This window comes from Rhinoraja longicauda, chromosome 15, assembly GCF_053455715.1.
Source record: "Rhinoraja longicauda isolate Sanriku21f chromosome 15, sRhiLon1.1, whole genome shotgun sequence".
In the NCBI taxonomy this organism is placed as follows: Eukaryota; Metazoa; Chordata; class Chondrichthyes; order Rajiformes; family Arhynchobatidae; genus Rhinoraja; species Rhinoraja longicauda.
The window spans coordinates 19,675,527-19,702,627 of record NC_135967.1 but is presented as its reverse complement, the minus strand read 5'-3'; the positions used below and the strand labels follow the sequence as shown (position 1 = coordinate 19,702,627).

The 27,101-nt window shown below is 39.4% G+C and overlaps 1 protein-coding gene across 1 annotated transcript in view; it reads right to left on the bottom strand.

The window, feature by feature from the left end:
* Positions 1-321: 321 nt before the first annotated feature.
* The window catches only part of pcdh19 (protocadherin 19), a 123,250-nt gene continuing 96,470 nt past the window's right edge, over positions 322-27,101 (bottom strand). The window contains exon 4 of the mRNA XM_078412281.1: positions 322-4,676. Coding sequence (XP_078268407.1) covers positions 4,081-4,676 — 596 coding nt within the window. The 3' untranslated portion in view covers positions 322-4,080. The remainder of the gene's footprint in view (positions 4,677-27,101) is intronic.

The following is a 27,101-nucleotide window of genomic DNA, read 5'->3' as shown; positions in this document are numbered from 1 at the left end:
TGTTCTAATATAATGTTCTTCTTCTGCTAGATGCACAGGAGATTTGGAAAGAAACTGTGCTTTGTGCAATTTGCAGCAGGGCCCCCAATTTTCCTTCATTTTATTTTCCATTGAAATTCAATACTCCACAAAAATATGGCTGTGTGTGATCCAATTTTGAGGGATGAATGTTTCATTCTTGGCTCAAAACTGCACAAACGATTGCCAAGGTTAAATGGCTTTCACCTCTGTCACAGGTTATAAATCTACAGATCAACGCAGAAACAGTGAAACAATGCTGACAGACATTTGAAACATTATAATAATTTAATAAAGCTGCTTTATATTTTCATAAAATATACAGAAATGTGGTTCTTATTTTACAATGAACCAATCACTGTGAAAATGTACATAACATATATGCATATACAGCATTATCTTATCATTTCACACAATCTTTGACAGATAATCTGGTAAACAGTCCTTGGTGTAGGCTCCCATTGAGCTTTTATTTGGCAAATGACCAGTGTTATCAGATGTGAACTGAGATGAGAGATTGTTATTTTTCTCTATTATGCTTACAATGTAGCAGCACGTTCGTCTGTTTCCGATAATAGCTGAATGTCACTCAATTCTGTAGTTAGGCTTTTCTCTTACAAGAGAAATTTTGACAAGTGTAAATCTCTGACCATAGATTCTTTACAGAAATAGCCTTCTTTCTTCCACAGTTGCAAAGCGACCATGTTACAGAACAGAGTTAATCTATACATTCCACCGATACAATGGCTGGTGAGGGGAGGGGTGCGGAGTTTCGGGGGAGGAGGTGCAGGAAAAAATAACCCAAGTGTAACCTTCTCGGCATTGGGCTTCCTTTTATATTTTTGCAAAGCACTGACAAGTTTTTGCTCCCACATCTAAAACACTGAATTTGATTTGGAGAAATATAGCTTTGTTCGAACAGGTGAGTTACAATAATTCACAAACACAAGAACATTTCTTCATGAACAATATCCTCAAGAAAAGCAGAATTATCTAATACTATCATCTTTGCAAAATAAAAAACTCCCCCCCCCCACCTCCCAACAATGCAACATAAAGCTACCGTAGTTCTCAGTGGTTTAACAAGGAACAGTATCACATAATTCATTCTTACTCCTGCCCCCTTCTCCGCTACATTGTGCCTCCCAGAATCTAGAATATAAAAAATACTCCAAAACGTGGGATGCTGACCCTTTTTCAAAATGATAGGAAAATCCCACACCAACTCATGACACAAACAAATACACGTCTTTGTTTAAAAGGTCTTCACTTTGAAAGAATTAAAGGCGAAGAGGCAAGTTTTGCACATGATTTAGTGCCTGCTATACGCAGTGAAGAATGGATTACTATACAGATGGAAAAAGAGTGAACACCCGACAGAACAACTGGAGTGACACAGGAGATCAAGTGACATGGGCCTGTTTATAAATTGTGCGTAAAAGAACATTAAAATAAAACTAGCTGAACCACAAAATATATTCAAGAGTTATATTTATAAAGAGTTTTGCAAGCAGTGCAGGATTGCAAAACACTTACAACATTCAGTTTCTCCTTCCTCACTTCCCATTTTTCCACCTTCATTATTTTGCAATTGAACACCATGAAAAGTCACTTATAATATCTTCTGGGCAGGTATTTATTCCACAGTCAACTCCTCCCCTTCACTCTGGTCCGTGTTGATTTATGATTCCTCAGCTGGCAGGCTTATTGTGCCTGAGATGTTCTCTTTTTCCCAAGTTATGGGTTTCTATTGCCACCATTACATTTCTGCAGGCATTCAGTCTTGAATGTTGGAAATAATGTACACTGTTACCATTGCAGTCAGTTAGTTGCAGGATGTGTTGGGCCTGCTTTTAAAGGCCAAGTTGGCTCAGCAGTTCACCGAGCTCCAAAGGCAGTGTGAATATCTCCATTTGACGTATCCTGATGATGGTTGCTGGGAACCTGTGACCTGCCTTTGGATTTAAGAAACTTCTTGTACAAACTTGAAAGCAGAATTTTGACTGCCCATCTCTACTGGGAGTTGAGCGTAAAAACATGGCAGCAACCAGTTCAGGAGCTGCTTTTGTCTCTGTACGTTTTTCTGCTACATCTTAGAACATATTCTAGAATTTGAACTGATCACAAATTTGGGAACCGCTCTTGCAGAACATCTTAATTAAACACACTAGCGATATGCGGCCACCCTGAAAAAAATTACAATCAAATTTACAAATATTAACACGATGACAGTTGGGAGTTCAACAGTGGGCAGCATTAGAGGAAAAAACTGCAGTTTGGTTCTGAAGATTTAACAAAGATTATTAACGATAGGCACAAATTGAGGCATGGCTGCTGTCAGTTCTAGAATCCTGTTATTTATAAATTTCCTCTTACTGCTCCCGCCCCATTCCAGCACAAACTTGTCAACTATACATCCCAGATCCCAGTTTATATAAAGCCATACATTGCAAAGATGCAACCTGTTGCTGTTATGATCAAAAAGCCAAATTTTACTTCTTGATTCGAAGTAACTGACCGTTAATCTGAGCAGATCATTACAGCAAAGTGCCTATTCTAGAAAAGTCATCTCAAGTTGACCCCACAGAACTCATTGCACCAAGGCATTAATTCATGAAAGAGCCATACATTTACTGTCACTTGCAAGAACTTCATGATACATGCACATGGACCAATGTACGTGATAGTCAATGAACTGATGTAGATTTGTTGTGATTTTGTGGGAGCGTACTCTTTCACTGAGTGGGAATTAAACCCCATGCCCCAACTAAAATAACATTCAAGAAAAGGTAAAAGAGAAATTAAAATGAACACCTATTTCCTCCAAACGCACCAAAAATATTCTGAAGGATCCCCTGTCAGAAGGTATTTTATTGATTGGAATCACTTTTGTGATGACAAGATATTGCCGTCATTGGCTAATTTGTTACATTTAAGAAATATTTGAAAGGACTTTATGGCATTTAAATAATGCATGGCTCATCTTTAAAATATCAATTCCACTTCAATAACTATTTTATCATTAACATTCTGTTCCTGCTTTAAGTTTATGAAGGATGTTCAGGCATGAAACTAGTACAATGGCATATCCTACATAAATAAAGAAGCTCAGCAATGTGATGGCATAACAGCATTGGGCAGGCTGTTTCACAGGAGTTGGGTACAGTCTGCCTTCAAGAAAACCTAATATTAAACACTTTACACTTATTACTATATTGATAAGTAAACCTTATTGATAAAGTGAAAATGCTATAATGTCTCAGCATTTCCCTTATATAATTAACATAACCTATGGCTAGCAGTGTTGCAAGATAGTTATCTAATGTGCAACTGACTTAACGGAACAGACCATTCCTGAATTCTACAGCCAGTTCTATAAATGTTCCTTGCACTGCTAGTTGGAGGGTATCCCTCTAATTGGAAGATAAATCGTTCTGTTACAGAACAGTTAGTCTCAGATCTTTGGGTTACATCACAGGGTTGGGGATGGATTAAGTGTTCAGACATGTCCACTTTGCTTAAGTGAGGTACACCTTGACTGTCACCCTTTTTTCAGGAAGACTGCAGGAAAGTACCCACATCATGAGGATCATAAAACACCATCAGTATAATTCCTATCATCTTGGGCCTTGAGCTCCCAATGCTTTGGATACATACTGACGATGGGCAAACCTAAATTCTGTTTGCATCCTTGATCTTTGAACTTTTAGCTTTTGGTCTGCTTCACTACCTTCCCCTGCTGCAGATGGAGTTACTATCATCTATTCTGGCTGTCACAGCCCAAATGCATCTGAAATGAACAGATTTTGATGAATGTAAATTGTTCCAAAGTGAATCAGTTTGGACTAACGTGATTTTAGACTACATGGGAACTCACTGCTGAGAATTGTCCCTCTATGCCCATAGAAGAAAAAAAAATCATTTCCTTATCATAAAATTTAATGTAAGAAAGTACACTTAGGAAAAAGCAGTTAAATACAGCCATACACAAAACCAAAGGAAGGCGAATTACAAACTGTCACGGTGCTAATATTTATCTGTATTGCGGGTGGAATCCATTGATCACAGCACAATGTCTTGTATTCGTTTAACTCCCGCCAAGCTCTTCTCTCGGCAATCGTGCACAAGATGGTTGATGTCTCGGACATGCTCTGAGTCTGCCTCCTGCGATCCTGACTCAGATGGATGTGAGGAGGCCTGACTGGCAGGCTGGTTGAGGTCGTGTGCTGCTGGGCAGTGCGTCACAGAATATGTGGCTGGAGGCCTATTAGAAGAGGGGCTGCTTAAATGCACGGGTGTGCTGGCAGGACTTGAAATGTCAATACCGTTGCTTGTTTCCTGACTGCTGGAGACTGAGCCATTCAGTTTTGGGCTGCAGACAGGTAGATCAAATGTCCTCTTTCCTTTCAAATCTGTTTTACCATTCTCGACTGTGCGATCTCTCGGGTCTTTTCCAAAAGTTGCAAAAGTTCTCTTTGAACAGCCATTCTCATAGGGTTCAGAGGCCACGTTGGTGGCCTCTATGGACAGTGCAATAACATTTCTGCCAAGGTCAGGAGACTTGGCACGGCTTGATCCTGCAACTCTTGGCATCCAGCATCTGTCTGAGTGGCCTAAGATACGGCATTCTTCCATGCAGGTAAAACCTTCATTCTGATCTGAGGGTGGAAGGAAGATAATAAAACAACATTACTACTTAGAAAACATTTACACATTTATCTTGTGTAGGAAAGAACTGCAGATGCTGGTTTAAATCGAAGGTAGACACAAAATGCTGGAGTAACTCAGCGGGACAGGCAGCATCTCTGGAGAGAAGGAATGGGTGATGTTTCGGGTCGAGACCCTTGTTCAGCCTGTCCCGCTGAGTTATTCCAGCATTTTGTGTCTACCTACACATTTATCTTAGTGTATTGTTCTGGTCAATGACATGTTATCTCCCAATGCTGTTCTTTCCTATTTGTTTTGTCATTTGCTACAATTCTACTGAAAATACAATGACCCATGCATTGCTCAGATTTGCACTTTTAATAATGTTTGTGTGAAGTGGAGAAGCTTGTCATGTCAGCGATATTATCATCTTCTCCAAGGACCTCAATTATTATATGCTCACTGATTAAGGTCTTTCAGACGATCTGTTGATTTAGCTGGTTTCTGCAAGATGGGAAAATTAATTGATACATCATCCACTGTATCCAAGTACGGGTATGATGATGTGGGGCATTATCAAGACAAGTGTGCTGATGCACCAAGCTAACCATTTACTTGGAGACTAACTGGTGGAGACAGGAAGTCAAACAGATTCAACAAAGTTGCACAGGTTGTCCCTTTGTATCATTAACAACATTTTTTCCTTAGTACCTAATCAGATGTACAGCACTTTGGTCAACCTGGGTTGTTTTTAAATGTGCTATACAAATAAAATTGACTTGACTTGACATCTTCAGTGTAAAATCACCTACAAGACCAATGGCTGGGTTTTCATCAGGATTGGCCAGATGGAAGAGAGAACTGATTTCAGATAAAGCTGCTCGATGGGATGCTGGCTCAGATGGATGTGAGGAGTCCTGGAAAGATCTTCAGCATAGCTTGAGGTAATGAGATCAAGCCCACCACCCACTGACACACATTAATTACTGGGTTCTGGCATTTAAAGTACCCGGATTTTTGCAAGACGCATGCTGGCCCTAGTTTGACTTGCAACCTGATGAATTAGATACATGAAGAGAACAATATATATTTTTCATGTTGGCATTTTACTTACATGCATCTGCCATCTTTTAAATATAATAAATATCAAATTAAAAAAGTAAAAACATAATAAAAAATAACAGGACCATACAGTATTTCTCTAACAAGGATAATTGTCAGTAGATCATAACTATCTTATTAGGGCAATTTAAACATAATGATTGAGAAATTGGACCAATTAGTACACTTTTCATGCATGAATTGTGAAAAATTGAGTTAACCTGGAGATCGTGGCAGCATGCAATCATTCAAACATATGAAATAGGTCACTTGGCTCCTCAAGTTTTCTTTGCCATTTTATAAAATAATGGCTGATCTGACTATATGATCATAGAAATAGAGCACAGAAATAGGCCCTACGGCCCACTGAATCTGCACCCACAATCAACCATCCATCTACACTTCTTCTTGTGTATGGCTGCACAGTCTAAAGTTGTAGGTCAAGAGTAGACATCCAGGCCAGGGCAGCATCAGTTGCTGGGTGGATGGCCTTGATGCCACCAGGGAAAAGCCTCAGTGAGCAGTCATTCACCATGTGTGGGATGGTCTGGTCTGGATATCCGCAGTCGCAAGCAGGGCTGTCTGTCATGGCATAGTCCACATGGGATGTAAGAGATTCTCTTAAAGAGAGATAGTTTTCAAAAAGAACCTTCAATAGCCCCCAAAACAACCTAAATGCCGATCTTCACTTTCCAACAGTAACTAACAATGTAGGACACCAACAGTCTAGTGAATGAGACCAGGCGTCATTTAATAAATCACATTTGTTTTTTAAGTTCACCAACACTGATTATAGGACCTCAATAAATGAATCCCTTATCCAATCCTTGCTACAGCTGTTTCAGGGCTCAGTGCCACATTTTTTGTGAAAATGTGAAATTTATTAATGCATTATTTGATTGAGTGGGGATTCTCACAGCTGGAGGAGATTACCATGGCCACGTCCTGCTCAACTCCCCTTTTGGCTGACCAGATAGGTAGGTCCCCTGCTGCCCGTGGATGAGAGCATCCTTCCTGGCCTCAACCTCCGATTCCAGAACCTCACCATTACATTGCGTAAATCTGGAACCTCACTCCCAAAGCATTCGAGTCCACTTTGACAAGTAATGTGTTCGTTGCAGCTCCCTGACTCCCTCCCATGTGCAGTGTGCCTTTAATGTCTGATCCTCTCAACACAGCTCATCAGTGTTTGCAACCGCACAAGTTCCAGTGCAGTGCATGTCTCTCGGTTCACACTACCTCAATGGTCTTTTCAAACCTTTTCACAATATCCTGCAAGGACCTGAATGGACATCAGGACTACACACAGCTCGTTTTAGTGCATGGCAAAATGAAACAATTCCAATTTTAAGGCAAATTTTTACAGTTGGACAGTGGTGACACAGCCGTCAAGTATGGTACGAGGCCCTGGTTCTGCAATAGTGCTGTTGGATGGTAAGTGCCAAGCACATGTGGGTAAAAAACCTGGACGAAGCACCAAGGCATTGGATGTCACCACACATGCCCGTATACCTCTATGGCATCAGCACATCACCCTCACATAAGGAAAATGCCAAACTCTATGCAGCCCACAGCTAGTCTCCAATTTTACTCTCCATTATATTGTTTATCGAAACTGAATCATGTCGCCATAAAATGAGACACTTTACATTCCCATTGCCAGGTAACCTACTCTTATTTTATATTGGTCCTAGTAACTCATCGAGATGAGAATAATGATGGTGTTTCAGCTATTGATATTCAATGCCAATAATTAACTAACAATGGAACATGACAACTGAAACAATCCAAAACATTTTGCATTCCCACGCATGGCACCTCGAGGAAATAAGATGGAATACAAAGCTCAGCAGCTCCTTGACTACTGTGAAAGGCAAAATCTATTGTTCCAATGAAGGGTCATTGACTTGAAATGTTTACACTGTTTTTGTTCTCCACGGATGCTGTCTGAACCACTGAATATATCTAGCACTTTTGATTTGTATTCTTAGTATGCCGTGCTTAGTGTCCATTCAATGACCATTTGCCATAACCGTAAGCATAATTCCTTCAAACATCCCTCCCGCTGGGAGTATAGGAACATAAAATTACTCTTACTGCATAAATAGAGATACACCAATCTATAAACTACCTTTTCAAATTTTATTAATAAAAATATCCCCAAATTGTATTAAAAATAATCACCCACATCCGGGACTTTGGCGAATTCATGCACCATAACAAAACTGTTGCGCAGTTTTATTATTATGAACTGCTTGAATTTTTTTAATGACATACTGACAACATACATATCACTGGGTGCATTGTAAATAAAGAGGATTTGGAAATTCAGAATAAACCATAGATATTTTAAAACGCTTCTCACAAACTAACAAAACATGTGCTATAATTTGATTGGCTCATGTGATAAGCTGCAACAATAATAGTGCTAATTAAAGCATTGATGGCATGAGAGCTAGCACAAAGAATGGTGCTGTTGAAGGGCTGGGGTGTGCTCAGACTGTGAAGCATTAAAGCAAATGTGGACTGTCATTTAAAGCACACAAGAAGTTGAATTATTCCACAAACTCATCACCATCTCTAAATATGTTCTCGCACGATGGCTGCCTCGCCCACAATCTGTCTGTCCTTTTCGTACTTTTTTTGTTATTTTTGGTAAGTTTTAAAGGTTTGTGTAAATGTTCTCTGGTTTGTTTTATGTGGGGGCTGGGGGAGGGAGTCGGGGGAAACATTTTTTCAATCTCTTACCTTGCCGGAGATGCGATTGTTTTCCGGATCGTATCTCCGGTCGCTCTGCGGCCTAACATCATGGAGCTGGAGGCCTTGCCTGGGACTGACTTTGAGCCCCCACGGGGCCATGGACTTAACATCTGAGTGTGCGATTCCGTGCCTGGGATCGCTCCAACCGCAGCCTGCGGACTTTCACATCAAGGAGTTTGCAGTCTCGGGTTGAGACCGGTCGGGAGCTCCAACCGCACGACGTTCGACAAGCCCCGACCCGGCAGGGGAGAGCTGAAAACCCCCCCCGATGCAGGAGCTTGGTCGCCCCGACGAGGAAGGCCCGCCGCCGGCAACAGGAGACAAGATCGTCCCGTCAACGGAAGATTAGAGGCCCCCGACCACTGGAGGACAAAGAAGGGACAGATTGAACTTTTCGTTCACCTTCCATCACAGTGAGGAATGTGGAGGAGTCACTGTGGTGGAGTTTCGTGTTAAAATGTGTTTTGTGTGTCCTGTTGCTTTTTATTGTTATGACTGTATGGCAAATGACATTCCTAGTATGTTACAAAACATACTTGCTAATAAAGTATGATTGTGATTGTGACAATCTCTGCGATATTGGTAGTATATCATCCATCATAAATTTGATATCCATTACTTAAAGACTGGTAAAGCAAAATATGAGCTGGCGCCTGATAAAAACTGTCCACTATAGATAATGTTTTACTGAGTTACACAAATCCTATAAATATTAAAACGCCACAGGGATCCTCCAATAAACAAAACAGTAACTGCATGCACTGGGAAAATAACTTTGTCTTAAGAAGCTGCAACTCAAGCCTGAAAGGAAAAACCAGGGCAGGCAATGGTTTGGCATTTCTTCAGATCCACTTTGCACATGGCAGTAAGTTGTGGGAGAAAGTGACTGAATGATGCAAATGATTTGTTGATTTAGCATCTGGTAAAAATGTTCATTGAGTTATTGCTCCTGAATATAATATTAACATGTTAAAATAATCTCGCTGGGATCTCATAAGATATTTTAAGGCAATTTGGAAACATCTCAGAAAGATATCATACTTGACAAAATTACAAATAAATTTTGTATAAGTCAAGTATTTTACAACCATTAGGATATTGTTATGAAAGAGATTTTAAAAAGCAATGAATGAATGTTATTGTGTTTATGTGGTTAAATGCTATGCTAAGCTAGCTATGAGACTGTCTATCCAAGGTAGGAACCTCTAAGTGAGTTGGAAGGAACTGCAGATGCTGGTTTAAACCAAAGATAGATACAATAAGCTGGAGTAACCCAGCGGAGCAGGCAGCATCGCTGGAGAGAAGGAATGGGTGATGTTTCGGGTCGCGACCCGTCTTCAGACTAGGAACCTCTAAGTGATGTTGCTGAACCTTTTAGAGCAGGCAAAGTAGGCAGGTCAGTACCATTACTTTTCTCCCCCCTGGTATGATCACTAAATGATTAAATGCCGAGAAAAACTGGCATTGCTTCATGGGCAAACAACATGCTTCCCTGATTAGCTGGGATCCATCATTCAAATCCCTGGTGGAAGTCCCAGGATTATCATTAAAATCTGAAAACTTACTGACCACAGTTTATGTCAGAACAGACATGGTGTAATGAACAGAAGCTTTAGAGTATTAGGGATATAAGAAGGTTCTGAGAAACAGAAAGTTTGTTTGTAATGAACCTTTGTAGGTGTGCAGCTACATAGAGAAACAGTTATCAAACCACATCGTTCCCATGTTGACAAGATGGAAACAACTATGTAAACCTTATTGTTTCCATGCAGTACCCACACAACTGGGAATGCCATTATTTCCAACTATTGACTGGTCGCCCTGGCATTGTCTAACTGTGCCTAACTAACTAAGTATTGTTGTCTAACTAACTATTTTAAAAAAAAACAGATTGGACTTTAATGATGTCACTGAGTAGTTTCCCTCTCAAGCCAATTTAATGGGACTAGAACAAGCCCAAAAAAGCTTTTCATCCTTTTAAATGTTCCTTGTGTGATCAGGAATACTTTTCTTGGTCCAGTAAGGAATGATTACACATCCTCTGCTTTGAGTCTATATTCACCTCTCTTGATCACCAGATTCTTCCCAAGCCACAACTTAACGTTGAAGACAGATCTCTAGGGTCTCTATGTAGTATAAGAAAATAACTGCAGATGCTGGTACAAATCGATTTATTCACAAAATGCTGGAGTAACTCAGCAGGTCAGGCAGCATCTTGGGAGAGAAGGAATGGGTGACATTTTGGGTCGAGACCCTTCTTCAGGGTCTCTACTGGCTTCCTTGTTGCTTTAAGACTCAATTTCACCCAGGGCTGCTTTCACCTTTTCAGCAAATGGGGGAGTAGGATGCAGAGACTAAAAAGTCCCAGACCTCTTGATCCTGAGGTCTGGATGTTTCATTGCCAGCGCAAACAAATTAAAATTCAGGACTGTGCCTTATTATGGGCTTGATCACTGGTGAATAAATAGTTTAAAGGGGAAACTTGCTGCAGTAACCATTGCTTGGTGCATGTGTCAATATATTGCAAGGATATGTGTGCTAATAATTATAACCATCTATCACTATCCACCCAAACAATCAACAATGAAACACACGGAAACCGAGGAGTGGTTTTTGAAAGTGGGACATGATGTTAATTGATCAGCATAAATGTAAAGGAGCACATCTGTATTAATATTTTTTTATGTGAATAACTCTTGATATTCAAGAGCATAGATATTGCAAAGCCCCAGTTGATATACTCGTTTGAATAATGTTCACATCAAACATACAAGTAATTGTAAGACAATTAACAGAATAATTGATTTAATAATAACATCTCATTACAAGTGACCCAGTACCAAAGGTACACTATTCCACTCGGGCATGACATATTCAGTTACTAAACTTCGCCAGGAGACGATCAATCAAGATACTATTTTTTTCTAAATGACAATAAATACATTACTTGCAGCCTACTGTTCTAATGCTTTTGTGAACCGACAATGAACCGGGGAAGTTCATTATGCAGATGATGTGCCTGTTTTTAATCATGAGGACAGCTTTCCAGAGAGATGTTGAGTGGAGTTCAGCTGCCTCCTCTCAGAGGGAAGAATACTTATGAGTTGACTTGGCTACTCTGCAGCCCTTTTGTAACCTACTTGCAGCACACCCACACAGCCAGGCTGGACAGACGGGAACATTATACAACAGTAAGAGAGAATATTTGACAGTGACACACAAGGGACAGCAGATGCTGTGATCTGGAGCAAAAAACAAAGTGCTGGGGGAACTCAGCAGGCAGCATCTTTGGAGGGAAAAGAAGTGACGCCGAGTTGGGTCGGGACTCTTCGTCAGACCAATCTGAAGAAAGGTCCTGACCCGAAACATTGTCTGTTGTTCTTCCCCCACAGAGAATATTTTTTCAAACTGTATTTGCATGCTGTTAATGCCAGAAGCGCTACTGAGTCTTTGCAATTCTTGAAGCACTTACATTTCCTACTGCATAATAACTCGAACACGACAAAGTTGAGAACAAATTCTGAGAAACTTTGTAATGAATATTGTCACCTTTAGTCTTATTTTGGGTGTATCATCCTTCAATTCTCTTAAGGCCCGTGATTTTAAAAAAAATTACATTTGAGCGTGAATACTCATAACCTTTCTGAAAAGAGATCTGAATTATAGATACACTTCTTCCCAAGCAGACTCACTTTGTCTGTGCTGCATTGCAGTCATTATCATCAATGTCAGTTCTGCTCCACTATTATAGTGGTGAATACACTATGGGATCAGTAAATGCCAGTAAAATTAATAAGCTTGTGGCGATGTCAAAAATAATATTTCGGGCCACAGGTTATGAATAATTTGAGACAAAGTATGTACCAGACATTGTATACTTAGGGGATACAGATGAATTTGAGCGTATAGTACTTCAAAAGCTTCATCACTGAGATCAAAATTTGTTTATACAGAATAGATAGGACATTAAATGCCATGCCACAAGGAGTAATTGAAGCTGGTATCATTGCAACTTTTAAAGGAAACTTGGATACATTTTTGAAAAACACAAAACGCCACGGAAAGTTCGTTTTTAATTAATTAAAGAGAGAGCCATCACAGATACATGTTGACTGAAGGGCCTTGTTCAGTACAATAAGGTTCAATGCCTTAATGTTATTTGGGACTAATTGCTATAATTACCCAAAACTCTGTCATTAATTCATTGATGTGCTTTGCAAAATGGGAGACGATCAACCAGAATGAATGCTGTGGTTTACTGTCTGGCAAATCCTGTATTCTAATTCTGATAATGACATGAATGTACAAATGTCAAGAAGAGATGACAAAAAGCCACCATGGTTACCTTACTCCATTTTTCCCACACCTTTATGGCTGAGACAGACAGATATTTAATTGTATGACAGGTCAAATTCACTTTGAGTTTATTGATTTGTACTGGATTCGATCTGTCCCAGCATTGGTATTGTACCATTGCCCTGAAAGAGTCGACTGGTTGAAAAATATCAAACCACTGTCTACTGCACATGCTGTGCTTTGCAGTAGAGCTTAAAACCAATCGGAATTCACAGCTTGCCTTTTCTGCATCATTGTGATTTGCGGAGTTTAGAAGTGCCAATAGGTGACAGGCAACACAGTGGCAGTAGTGGATGAAACCCATCTGACAAATTTACACAAATCTTTTAACTAAAAGTGACAAATGCACCAGGGATGTATGATGGAAATAGTAGAATATTTTATTCCAAAAGTAAGGCTAACTATGCAATTCATCTGTGATGAACGATGAGACTTTACAAAGGTCAACCTCACAGCTCAAATAAAATGGGTAATCAATTGTATTTTCTGCTAACACCAGGGTAAAAAGCGTGGGGAGTGGGGAATGACCACTGCTGAGATTTACAGCGCATCCACTTCATCACATTTAGGCTTCAATCCCGCAGATAGAAAGTTGTTTCCCTTTCTCACGACAATAATGAGGTTCTTACAGTAAGTGCAATGCATTTAATCAGTCTGGTTCTAATTGAGCACAAGTTTACAACAGCACGGAATAGCTCGCAACCCAGCAATTAGTAATAGATTATGGAACTCATTCACAATGTCATTGGTAAGTGGAGAAAATTGAATTAGTCACCCAATAACCAGAGAATGAGGATGAAGTTCATTCAGAGAATGAGGTTAAGATATAGCAGAGTCCTGAACTGTTTAACAACTGACCTCAAAATGAATGATTTGTACACAAAAAGGGGAAATAAATTTACCAGGCCGATTACTAGTTCAATAGATGCAGAATTATGTCCATACTTAAAATCATAACATTAGAAATTCAGTGACCTAGAAATTCAAGTGCCAAGCACATGTATTTTCTGTGGAATGCAATTGATCTGAAGTGTAAAATCAATGGCAAAACAATCGGCATCGTGATGCAAAATAAATTAATATCCTCTATTCCAATGACTTCCCCACGATGGAAGGTGTTGAATAAACCACTATGGCTTCAACCCCACAAACGGACCTCAAAGAGAAGAGTCCTGCTAAGGTGAGCAGTTGTTGGAGAACCTGTCACTAAAACCAGTCATCTAATGTTCAGTGAAGGACATGAAGCTTCTGTGGTCAATGGAAGGCATACCTTATGGTACTGGGTGAGAACCAACTCGACTGATGCTTCTCCTGAATGTCCATGTCTACCACCACTATACCCATGAACTGTCAGAACCATGGGCAGCCCAGTCTTGAAATTGGAACAGTCCAATTCAAGAACACAAGTGAAGTTTTAAAAGCCATGGTGACATGCATATAGGTCTGCACTTCTTGCAATCTATATCTTGGGAGTCATACATTATGGCAACAGCTCCTCAGCCCACCAAGTCAAGGCCAACTATCAAACATCCATTTGCACAAATTTCATTTTATTCCCCCCACATTCCCAACAACTCCTCAGATTCTATCACTCACCTACAAACAAGGGACAATTTACAGTGGTGTATTTACCCACCCACTTGCTTGTCTGTGGAATGTGGGAGCAAACTGGAGCAATGGGAGGAAACCCGAGTAATTACAGGGAGAATGTGCAAACGCGCACATAGATATCATTGGAGGTTCAGACTGAAGCTGGGTTGTTGGAGTTGCGAGGTAACAGCTCTACATGCCACATGGCCACTATGTATTACAGTACCAATGGTCATGAATTAGTGCATGTTGCACATAGTAAACTTACTATCCCTCTATGAGGAGCAGTGCCATTCCAGCCTGCATTCCAATAACTGATACAATTGTTAGCCAAATAACAATTTGGATAACAAAAGCTTATTACTGCATGGTATCCTAAATGTTTATTGATGTGCATCTCCGAATATTAAAGATGCAAGGGGCATAATTTTGTTGCGGTGTGTGGTGCACAAATTTTCTTCCAAAGAAAGATCTGGAGTATTATAGCCAACTCCAGAGCAATGGAATAAGCTCTGTCTAAGAAGATCATTCCTTACAGTGATAGTGGAAATCCTTCTTTTAACTAAATTATCTCAATGGTCTGAATGAAACTGCCAATGCGGTTATAGGTCAATGTTCCACTGAAACCTTATCCCCTCCAATTTCTAGTCACTGGAACAGAAATAGGGCGCTTAGACCTTAAGGTGTCTCTGCTATTCATCCAGATCATCATTGATCTGCAGCTTAACTCCACTTGTCCACTAATCCAGTGGTTTTGTTTTGCTTAGATCCCTTGTGTAACATAGATCAATTAGTTTTGAAAGTTCCTGCTAAAATAACCCAAGCAATCATTTTGGGGAACAGTTTTTCCTGATTTCCATTTGCTTTCGCATGAAGAGCATGTCTTGACATCAACACTGAATGACCCACCTCTAAGTGTAATGTTGTCCCTTGTTCTCAATTTTTCCACCAGAGGAAATAATTTATTTCAATCTGCTCTAAGAAATTCCTTTAATCATCCACAGTACCCTGGGCTAGGTTGTTAATGTACTGAGCACTTCTCCAAGCAGAACATTTAAATGATATAATAAAAACATCCTCTATTTATTTCACACTGCACTGAAAATTAAATAATCCACTGTCAAATTTAGCCTAACAGTAATTTGCAGATTCCAGTCTCAAGTGTGAATGATTTTTAGAAGTTTAATCACATCAGTGTATGAACAGACATGTTTATTTCTCCCTGCTATTTTTTCAGAAGGCTGAAGGAGTCATTAAATGAGCTGTGTCGAGATAGATTTGGCAAGCTATCTTTTTACCTGGTGGTTGATAGAATTCCTCGTTCAATCGTACTCTTGATAAAATGCACAGTAATTTCTTACCAAGATGTCCATTTATTGTGACATGGCAATGGTGTTAAAAACCATATGCTGAAACAGCTAAACGCTTCTTAATTGCTTTCATCTGGACATCCGTGACATCACTGCTTGAATACAAACAGCATCAACAGGAATGAGTGAATGTTAGAAGTTGCTACAATGGGGCATCTCACACAGGGCTTCTCCCTTCATTATTCACACGGCTTTAATTGTTTGCTGTGAATGTCTAGGTTTTGTTTTCAATTGGTAATGGCAAGCACTGTAAGTGCATTATTATTATTATTCCATCAGTCACTGGTCACCTTCCTTCAAGCAAGATTTATTTGTTAAAAATTATCAGCTTTGTTTCAAACAGGTATGATCTTTTAGTTTCCTGTCATTGTTGAGATGCCACAAGATCAGTCTGTGAGACGCCGAGGAAACTCATCATTAAATGTACCATTACAGACAAGCAGAGCTGTCAATAAGGACTTGTAAGAGTGATCACACACTTTTAAGTGGAACATTTCATGAAATATGCATGGCCCTGAATGGGCAGCCAAAGCCAAAGCCTGGTCACAGCTGTAACATGCTAATGATGCTCCATCATTTCGGCCCGTCTCTTTACAATGGGAGAAGAAAAGCTGAGAATGTTAGCACTGATGGTGTCTTTAGCATGTCCTGTGTGTTCCACAATTACCTGGAATGAATTATGTTTTAAAATGAAGATTAAAAATTTCCATTGCAAGTGCAATTGAACATCTTGCTTAATATAAACCAGTTATGTGGAAAATATTGGTGACACAAACTCACATTCAAAATGATTTAAATTCTCTCCAGCAAATGTTGCAGATTATTTTCTTTACATTGATTTATTGAATTTGTAAAATATTAAAATAATTTGGATAGCAATTTTCGGCACACGAGATTGAAATCTGGAGTTTTGTCAAATTGATGCACTTGCCTGCTCCTTGTGAGCCCTGGCATTATTTGTCTGTTTCGCCTGTGGCTTAGTGTTGGCACTCCACGCAGACATAAGGATGTTGGTTCAAGTACCACTCCCGGGAGTTGTGCAGAAAATCTAAACTGACTCTGCAGTGCAGTTCAGAGGGAGACCTTCAATGCTACCTTTGGCCTTAAATCGGAACAACCAGTTTCCCTCCGAGGTGAATGTTAAACACCTACAGCGCTAATGCAAAAATCAGCTGTTGTTTTGTGTCAGAGCAATTATTTGTTCCTTGTCCAAAGTCACGAAATTACTCTCTGGTCACTAGTGTCCAATCTGTGCAAAGTTGCTATGTGCAAACAATGTAACAGTGATGACATTTTGCAAGTATTAACTGTCAAATGCTTTCAGGCATACCGCGTTTGTGTAGGTGGTAGGTAAATGTACGTATTTCTTCTGCTCTATGGGAATTATTTTTTTCAATTTCTAATTTTAAAAAAAATTCTTGTTTAATGTCAACATCAATACTCATCACATTGTGACGGCTATGGCCAGCAGCTCTGAAAGGAATTGCCGGCGTTCAGGTGATCTCGGTAAAATGTGTCCTGGATTCGACGCATCAATGGGAGCCGGGTGACAGATGTAAATGTATCCATCAAGCTGCACCTTCACTAGACATCTTATGCAGTCCAGTGGCAGTATCTGCGTGTCGCACTGAGGAGCCGAGCCTCCCCCTTGATCCCGAGCTAACCAGTCTTGCATTTCCTCATTCTGATACCGACTCAATTCCTGACCCAGAGAACAGCTGTTTACCATGTTATTTTAACTATTGCATTAACTCCTTCTTAATTTTGCTCTTTATAATTAATGAAAGCAATTTTATTGGTTTTAAATGGCTCTGTATGAAAGCTAATTTTAAAAACTCATCCGGAACTTCACAGACAATGGCAGAAGTTGAGGCTCTGCTAAGAGTAGACTACTTATGCCTTACTGCTGTTCTTATACATATGTACAGGATGCACGGTCATACGTGCAGGATGCACGGTCATGGGGAGAGCAGGTCTATGAGTCTGCCGCAGGGCCAATTTTACCGTTTGATCCATCACGCCTGTCTACATTACTGTGACAATTTCTTTTCATTTTGTAAAGGGGGTTGCTTATTCCTGTTTTAAAATCCTTCAGACACTTTGCACATCTTTCATTCTAATTGTGTGGAGCTTGTAAGACAAGATGGATAGGTTAAATTTGTAATTTTACATTTATTCAGCATCGTGGAAAATATAGTTACTGGTAATTAATCAAATACAAATTCTGACATAGATAGTATGTCAAACCTATCAGCATATAGCCTGTGGTACTGTGGTAAGATATTATGGGAAAAAGTATTTTTAAATTAGAAATGAATCGCAATTCATTCTCAAGAAAAGTAAGTTGATTCAGCAGATCAAGACTTTATCTATTTTTGCAAGTATTAACACATGCTTCTCACTCTAGATTGATAAGAGTGTGGGCATCAGGGCATTGATTGCCCGCAATAAGAGAAGATTACACCATTCATATAAATTCTGTCAGGTTACAAATTTAACCTCCTTTGTCAACCCTATTCAGGACAAATACCTCTCCTTCACTCCATCAATGCCATAGTCTCCTTCCAATTCCTAACTCAACATTCATTCCCTCCTTTACTCCCTATTCCACCATCATGTCATTTTGTGAACGGCAGCTAAATTCTGGGACTACTCAATGCAGAGAATGATGCAAACAATGATTTATAGATCTGAATTTTCTGACAAAAAGGGAACAGCACCAAAACATGAACAGTATACCATTAAGTTTCAAACAGACAAATTCCTATTCCCTGAAAGAGATACAGAGAACACATGATTTCTGCTTAAAAATGCAAGATATCACTTGCCTGTAGGATTTGTTCATCATAGATCAAAGAAAGCGAGAGCACTTCCACAGTGCCCAAAATGGATTGCACAAAATTCCTGTTAGAGTGAAGGTCAAGGCTGGCAACATTAGGGAACTTTTATTGACATTGGATATTAAGGGTCAAGTTAGGAAGGAATTATTGACAGAAAGAGGCAGCTTGGATAAAGCAACTCCCTTCAGAAGTATAAGGGATGAAGGAGAGCACTCAACAAGGAAATTGGGAGATTTCCTTGGCAGATAGGGTAAAGGGGAATCTTCAAAATGCATATTCGGACCAGAAAAATAGCTTGGGTGAGAATAGGTCTGTGGTTAGTGGGGTTGGCTTGAAACCACGAAGGCCTTAAGTGAGGCCTAAATGAATACTTCATGCCTATATTTACTGTGGAAAAGCTCATGGAAGCTATTGAGTTCAGGGGAGGAGTCAGTGACACCCTGGAGCAGAACAACATTACAAGGGTGGAGAGCTTTGAGGTCTTGAAAACCATTTGGGTGGATAAATCCCAGGGGCCTGACTAACTTTAACCTAGGGTGTTGTCAGAAGCAAAGGCAGGAGAAAGCTGGAGCTTTGGCAGTGATTTGTGTACCTTTTTTAACCAGGGGTGAGGCACCAGAAGATTGGAGCATAGCCAATGTAGTGCCTTTATTTAAGAAGGGCAGGATGGACATGTCAGGAATCTGCAAGCAGGTCAATGGCGCAAATGTTATTGGATCTTACTTTATGAATCTGTGCCATCCATTGTTGTTTCCCATCTCTCTCTCTCCCCCTCTCCCCCCCTCTCTCTCTCTCTCTCTATCCCCCTCTCTCTCTCTCCCCCTCTCTCTCTCTCCCCCTCTCTCTCTCTCCCTCTCTCCCCCTCTCCCCCTCTCTCCCCCTCTCTCTCTTTCTCCCTCATTATACACACACACACACACACACACATTAATATATAAATATATATATATATATATATATACACACACACACACACAGTGTGCTTGCCTTCATGGGCCAAGGCACTGAATATGAGTTGAGCCAACATTGATTGGGCTCCACTTGGGGAACTGTATGTGTTTTTGTTTGCCATACCACAGGAAGAATGTAGTTTTGCTGCTGAGAGTGCTCAATAGATCTGTAAGGATATTACGTAGAAATAGATGGGTTGAGTTATCAAGAAAAAATCGATAGATTGTGTTTGTATTTTCTGGAGTGAAGGAAACTGAGAGATGACATGACAGAGGTATATAAAATTATAGGAGGCATAGATATGGTGGAAATTCAGAGTCTGTTTCCCAAAGCAGGAGTGTCTGAAACTAAAGGGCTTTAGGTTTAAGGTGAGAGGAAGGAGATTTAAAGGTTATCTGAAGGGCATATTTTATAGAAGTGACGTTGGTATCTGGAAAGAGCTAACAGAGGAGGTTTAGTTTAGTTTAGAGATACAGTGTGGAAACAGACCCTTCAGCCCACTGAGTCTAGACCAGATATCACTGGTTCATACAGGTTCTATCCTACACACTAGGGAATATTTTCATAAACCGATTAACCTACAAACGTACACATGTTTGGAATGTGGGAGGAAACTTGAGTGCCCGGAGAAATCCCACAGTCACAGGGAGAACATACAAACTCCATACATACAGCACCCGAGGTCAGGATCGAACCCGGGTCTCTAACACTGTAAGGCAACAACTCTACTGCTGCGTCACTGTGCTGGTGGTGGATGAAGGAACTGTAACAACATTTAAGTGGCATCTTGACAGCTAATTGAACAAGATGAGTATAGAGGGACATGGGATGAATGCAGGCAAGTGGAATTAGTGTGGATAGACACAATGGTCAACATAGATATGGTGGACTGTACAATCCAATGACTCTGACTAAAAAGCATCCTTGTGTAATGAAACAAAGGGTTCTCTGATGAATAATTAAGACTGCGTGTGTCTAATCAGAAGCAGTACTGTAATATGCCATTGAATTACTCCAAAAATAGTAGGGCCATTTCTGGATCAATGTAATGGATTAAAATACATTTTCGTCATTCGTTTTGAGATCAGTCTAAATTGAAAAATGCCCTGTTCATTTACATATTGACTGTAAAACAGATAATAGAGAATAATGATTCATGCTCAATGGGAAGATATGAACACTTTGAAAATGGAAAAGACGGATAAAAGACTGAAAAAAGTAAAACCCTTATGTTTAACTCAGTAATGTGTAACGTTACATTTCAGAGCAAAACGTTGCTTTTTTTAAATTCCGAGAAAGCTATTAAATGCAGCTCATGACTAGTATAAAGGGACTGACATTCAAATTGCAAAATCCTGCTGTGTTCTAAGGATGTTTCTTGTAAATGGAAATTATCTAAAGCAAGAGCTACTCAAAGAAGACATGCATTTGCTAACCTACCCAAGGTATTTCATTTGTGCAAAATAAATTTTTTGCATATGTGGTGAGATTAATGACAGAACATATATCTATTTTGAGAAATTTTCTAGACACCTGTTACCAATGCAAGGAAGCAACGAAAATTAGTCGTGAGACTTCATTCATTCTGTACTTTCCCATATTGCAGCTTTTTAAGACAAGAGACAGTGCTTAATTGTCATAGACACCCCGAAACGGAACAAATAAATTATTACTTGCTGCAGCTTTACAGGCATATTAACACAGCACCAGTTCACGTATGCCAGGCAACAATCCAGAATTTTATGTCATTGATGGAATTGGGAGATTTCTCTGCAAAAGCCAGCAATAATTCTTTTAGGAACAACTTTAACGCATGGATGGCTAGCTGAGCAAATTGTAAACGAACAAATTCCATTTTTTGAGAACACAATGATGCAAATAGTGGATTTACAGTTTTATGTTTACTTTAGGTATAATGAATTAAATCATGATTTAAAAAAATGTTAAATTATATCTAATAAAGTCAATGAAATATATTAAATATAAAATAATGGAAATTTGCTTAAATCATTGCAAAAAGAATGCTCATATTCCCAGAAAGCTAAATATAAGAATAAAACATTCTTACAATATCTTAGCAGTAAAACAGCAGCAGATTTTACAGTCAGCGATGAGTGATGTCAGCCCGTACTGAATATTATAAAAATTATACAATGTAAAAATAGAAAATGTTGGAAATACTTGGAAGGTCTGGCAACATCTGTGGAATTAGAAACTGAATTACGGTTTCAGATAGACAACCATTCATTGGATACAGGAAACGTTAGGGAGCAACATTGTTTAAAAATCCAGACAAGAAGGGATGAAAAGAATCGAGTAGAGTGGAGACCAAGAGCGAATGACACCAGTAATGGAGGTGTTGGCTAAGAGAGGCACAAGGTTTCTTAATCACAGGGGATCTGTCTGGAGCAGGTGGAAATAGAGGGAAATAAACGAGAACAGGAGAGAGAAATAGGAAACAATAAAAACACAATAAAATAGTGTAGTTGCTGAAAATCTGAAATGTGGGACAATACCGGAAATAATCAAAAGGAAGATTCCAATTGAGAGAGAAAATACTAAATTACTGTTATAAATGGATGACCTTGCATCAGAATTGGCTCATTCTGATGCAAAATGGAAAGGCCCATTTTCTTAAATTTTTTGAATACAACATTGGGCCTGAAGGCTGTCAGGTCTGCAGATGACAAAGGGTGATTCTGGATTTTGCTGGAGTGGTGACAGAGGTTAACTTGGTTCCCTCTTTGTAGGTGTTGCTGGCCTGCTGAGTATTGGAAGCTTTTTCTGCTTTTATTTCAGATTTCCAGGATCTGCAGTTTATTTACCAAAATATGATATGATATATAACAATATACGAAAGGCATTTGGACAGGAAAGGTTTAGAGGGATATGGGCTGAACGTGAACAGGTGAGACCAGTGTACACGGAACATCTTGGTTGGCATGGGCAAGTTGGGCCGATGGGCTGTATGAGCTATACGACTATGATCTTACTTTTCACAATCCACCCATTGATAACTTGCAGAAATGGAGGATTCTCCAGGGTGATTCATTTCTGACAATGTAAAGGGCCATGTGTGGTGGTCAAAGCATCACGAACTAAGAAAACAATGACCATCAGCTAAGCCTCGCCCTCAGACTGAGCTGCATTGTCAGCTTACGTCTCCAAAAACATCTTGTATGGGTCTGGATATAGCTGGCAAAATTGTCAAACTTGAAAGTCTATCTGATTTGTTTGTATGCCAGTTGCTCTTATGAAATCCTATCAGAGTTTGTAATTTTCTTGTGATGCTATCCGGTAGCTCTCAAATTTCCACCTTTATTGACGCAAGGATACACGCCACAATTTAATAGTCTTAGGAGTTGCTAGCCTCTCAAATAATTCTGCCACATTACTGCAAAATGAGCAATATTACATATTCATCACAAATTGAACTGTAAATGTTTCAGACAAATACAATAAATTAAAGCAGAACCTTAAAAATCCTTAAAATTCTTTCAGATATCCACTCATTTTTAAATGCCATTACACAATAAAATACCCAATCCATTACTGTAAAATCAAACTCATGAAAAGGTTTCAAAGAGTATTTTTAAATGAATAACTTAACTGTAAGACCTTTTAAATACCAAACTCTAGCCTGTGACTCTCACAACTGTTCCCTTCCATCAAGATCAACCTGTGTATACCTACTCCCTGGGTTCATCAAGTTCATGCAGTATAAGTTGGATCATTAACCAATGTTTCTGTTTTCTCACTGAACTCCCTTCTGAGTCTAGCATTGGAGCACAGTTTACTGCAAATCACTATTGTTAACTTTTGGAGTTACATATTTGTAAGAACATGAACTATGGAAGAGCAGGCCTTCAGCCCCCTGAATGTCATTCACTAAGGATGTAGCTGATCTTTTACCTCAGAAACATTTTTCTGCACTATCGCCATGTCCAATGTTTCCTTTAATATCCAAATACTTTTCGATCTTTGCTTTGAATATGTTCAGCAATTGAACCTCACAGCCCTCTTGAGTGGAGAATTTGCAGACTCACTGCCCACTGGATGAAGAAATGTCTCCTTATCTGAGACCTGAATGGTTGATCCTTCACTTAGTCACTACATTTCCAGACATCCCAATCTGTCATCAACCAACCTTGTCAAGGCCTCAGAAAATGTTGTATGTTTCAATGAGTTTACTCATATCTTCTAAATTCAGGAGAATTGAAGCCTGAGTGGGTTTAATTCTTACTCTCAAGAATTCCCCGCCCCCACAAACACACACAGTTATCAATCATCATCATAGTGCTCTCTCAATTCACATGCACAGGATGAAAAGCACAAAGTTGCTCTTTATTATGTGGGGCAACACCGAGAGTTTGGGCTTTCACATTCTGCCAAATCCAGCCCAGTATCAGGTAGAATCTAAAAGAGTGACATTTTGAATGTTTAAATATTTTGAAATATTTACTACATATTTCCTGTAGGTATTTTGGTCATGACAGATTTAATTATCTGCTGCTGATGCACATGTACTACTGCTCATTTTGTAGTTTTCTGGCAGAAATACTTGATAGGCAAGGCACACCAACCACCATCAAATCAAAGACCATCAAATCCTAGATCCGTGGGCCATTAAGGGAAGAAATTTGAGGTCCACTGGCTAGCATCACAAGAAAATCATAAACCCTAATGGGATTTTACGAGCTTCTGAATACAGATAAATCAAATAGATTTCCAAGGATGACAAATTTTCCAGCTACATACCAGCTACATTTCCAGCCAATGATCAATTCTAAGTAAATTAATACTGAGTGGCAGCATCATGGCCTTGTTCGACAACAGGAACAAAGGAGACTACTGAGAGTGGTGGACAAAGCTTGCTCCATCACAGGTACTGACCTTCCCATCATCAAAGGTATCTGTGGGAGGCACTGCCTCAAAATGACAAGCAGTATCATCAAACACCCGCACCACACTGGTCGCGCTCTCATTTCGCTACTACCATTGGGAAGAGGGAACAGGAGCCTGAAAATCATGACCACCAGTTTCAAGAGAAACTTTTTCCCAGCAACCATCAGGTTCCTGAACACTACACATTAACCTCAGCAACTGCGATCTTCTATGGAGTATGTCTTTGATTTCACTTCAGATTTAGTATTGCATTATTCTGGTTACCTGTGTTATTTATTCATTATTATTAATTAGTTATTAAATTATTGTATTATTGATTATTATACATTTATCTGTGTTATATTGTTTTACAGGCCAGTTAAGCTACAGCGAGTAATAATTTAATTGTATGACAATTAAATACTCTTGACCCTTGAGTGGAATTTAGTAAGGGGATTAAATCAGAGTTACAGTAACCTAAAAAAGCAACACAGTTTGAGAAGGTAAGGTTTTGTTTTCATTACTAATGTTGGGAATACACTTGATAAATTAGCTTCCCATGTTTTAAATTTGAAAGAACATCTTTTACAGAATGGCTATTTGATTTTAAGAAGGCTGAATTAATTCTACAGGATTTGGTCTAATTATCCAACTCTGTTGCAGCCAAAGTCATACAAGCACAACTAATTTACTGGTGAGAGTGAAATTATAGGAACAGAAGGAGGTGCAGCAAAGGATGCTGGATGCACTAACCAAATGCTAAATAAACTTTAACATAGACATGCTAAGAAAAGAATTATCGATTTCAGTATCCAGATAAATAAAATGAAGCAATTAAAAAGAATTGAAGGGAATGTAAAAAGATGGCTAGAATTATGCTGAGACTTAATGAAGTGTTAACCAGATCATAGTTATTGGCCATAAAACCACAGTTGCATAAACCTTCAAAGAGAACTACAACAAAAGACAAGAGAAACTTAATCCCTTTTGGAAAGGGATTAGTAGGGAGTTTAAAATTGCATTCTAAAGTTATGGTAAAGTAGCAACAAATATTCATAGAGCACTTCAAAATGTTGCAAATAAACACGATTTGATACAGCCACATATCGAGAAGTCAGGCTTCATAAACAAAGAGGTGGAATTTGAGCACCACATTGAAGAAGGAAAGGCAGGTAAAGAGTCCAAGAGGAGCAGGGAATGGAATATTATTTAAAGGAACGATTAAAGAATGGGACTGAAAGACATGAAAATCTGTTAAAAATAAATGTTACAAAAAACATTAGGAAGAAATTATATGTAAGAACTGCATGGAATATTTTTTCAGAAAGTGTATAATTATCCTTGTTATCAGAATCAGTCTGAAGAAGGGTATCGACCCGAAACGTCACCCATTCCTTTTCTCCTGAGATGCTGCCTGACCCGCTGAGTTACTCCAGCATTTTGTGTCTACCTTCGAATTGAACCAGCATCTGCAGTTATTTTATAACAATATAACATATAACAACTACAGCATGGAAACAGGCCTGTCCGGCCCTACCAGTCCACGCCGACCATTCTCCCTGACCTAGTCTCATCTACCTGCACTCAGACCATAACCCTCCAATCCCCTCCTATCCATATACCTATCCAATTTACTCTTAAATAATAAAATCGAGCCAGCCTCCACCACTTCCACCGGAAGCCCATTCCATACAGCCACAACCCTCTGAGTAAAGAAGTTCCCCCTCATGTTACCCCTAAACCTTTGTCCCTCAATTCTGAAGCTATGTCCCCTTGTTGGAATCTTCCCCACTCTCAAAGGGAAAAGCCTACCCACGTCAACTCTGTCCGTCCCTCTCAAAATTTTAAAAACCTCTATCAAGTCCCCCCTCAACCTTCTACGCTCCAAAGAATAAAGACCCAACCTGTTCAACCTCTCTCTGTAGCCTAAGTGCTTAATTATACTTGTTGTTCAGTACAATTTTACATTTGGCAATATCTGTAGATCTGTAAATTTTACCCTGTACAATCATGTCTAAATAATTTGATTTTTATCAAGGACAGTAGTATTCTTAATAGTGACAGCTGCAAAATTACAATAAACAGCATTGTAACATCTGAAACGGCCATTTACCACTGTTTTCTGCCTCCCAGAATTATGTGTGTGTACTGACAGGTAAAATACTGCCACTGGCTGTACATAGTTTCCCATTAGTTATGACTGGCATCATGTAGAAACAGGGCAACCTCAAAAATGTCTTGTTTGTTTTATTTTTGTACAACGCACAGCTGTATGTCCTTCTAGGTTAGGACAGTGCTAATCACGATCGAGCAAAGCAACCTTGGTGTTGATATTTAATTCAATCTGAACTCATCCCAAGGCCATTGAGACTGAAGCCAGACCTGAACCACAAAAGCACTATTCAAATCAATAGTAATAGTACAAGAGGAATCCTGGCTGAGTTCCAGGCTGCTCTATTTCCGAGAAGTCTGCTTTCCTCCAACTCTAACCTCTTAAGTATCCTTGACTTCCTATGCCTCACGATTAGGGAATGTGTCTACTGCTGTCTAAACCCCAGGGTTTATTATTCCTTAGATCGCTCCA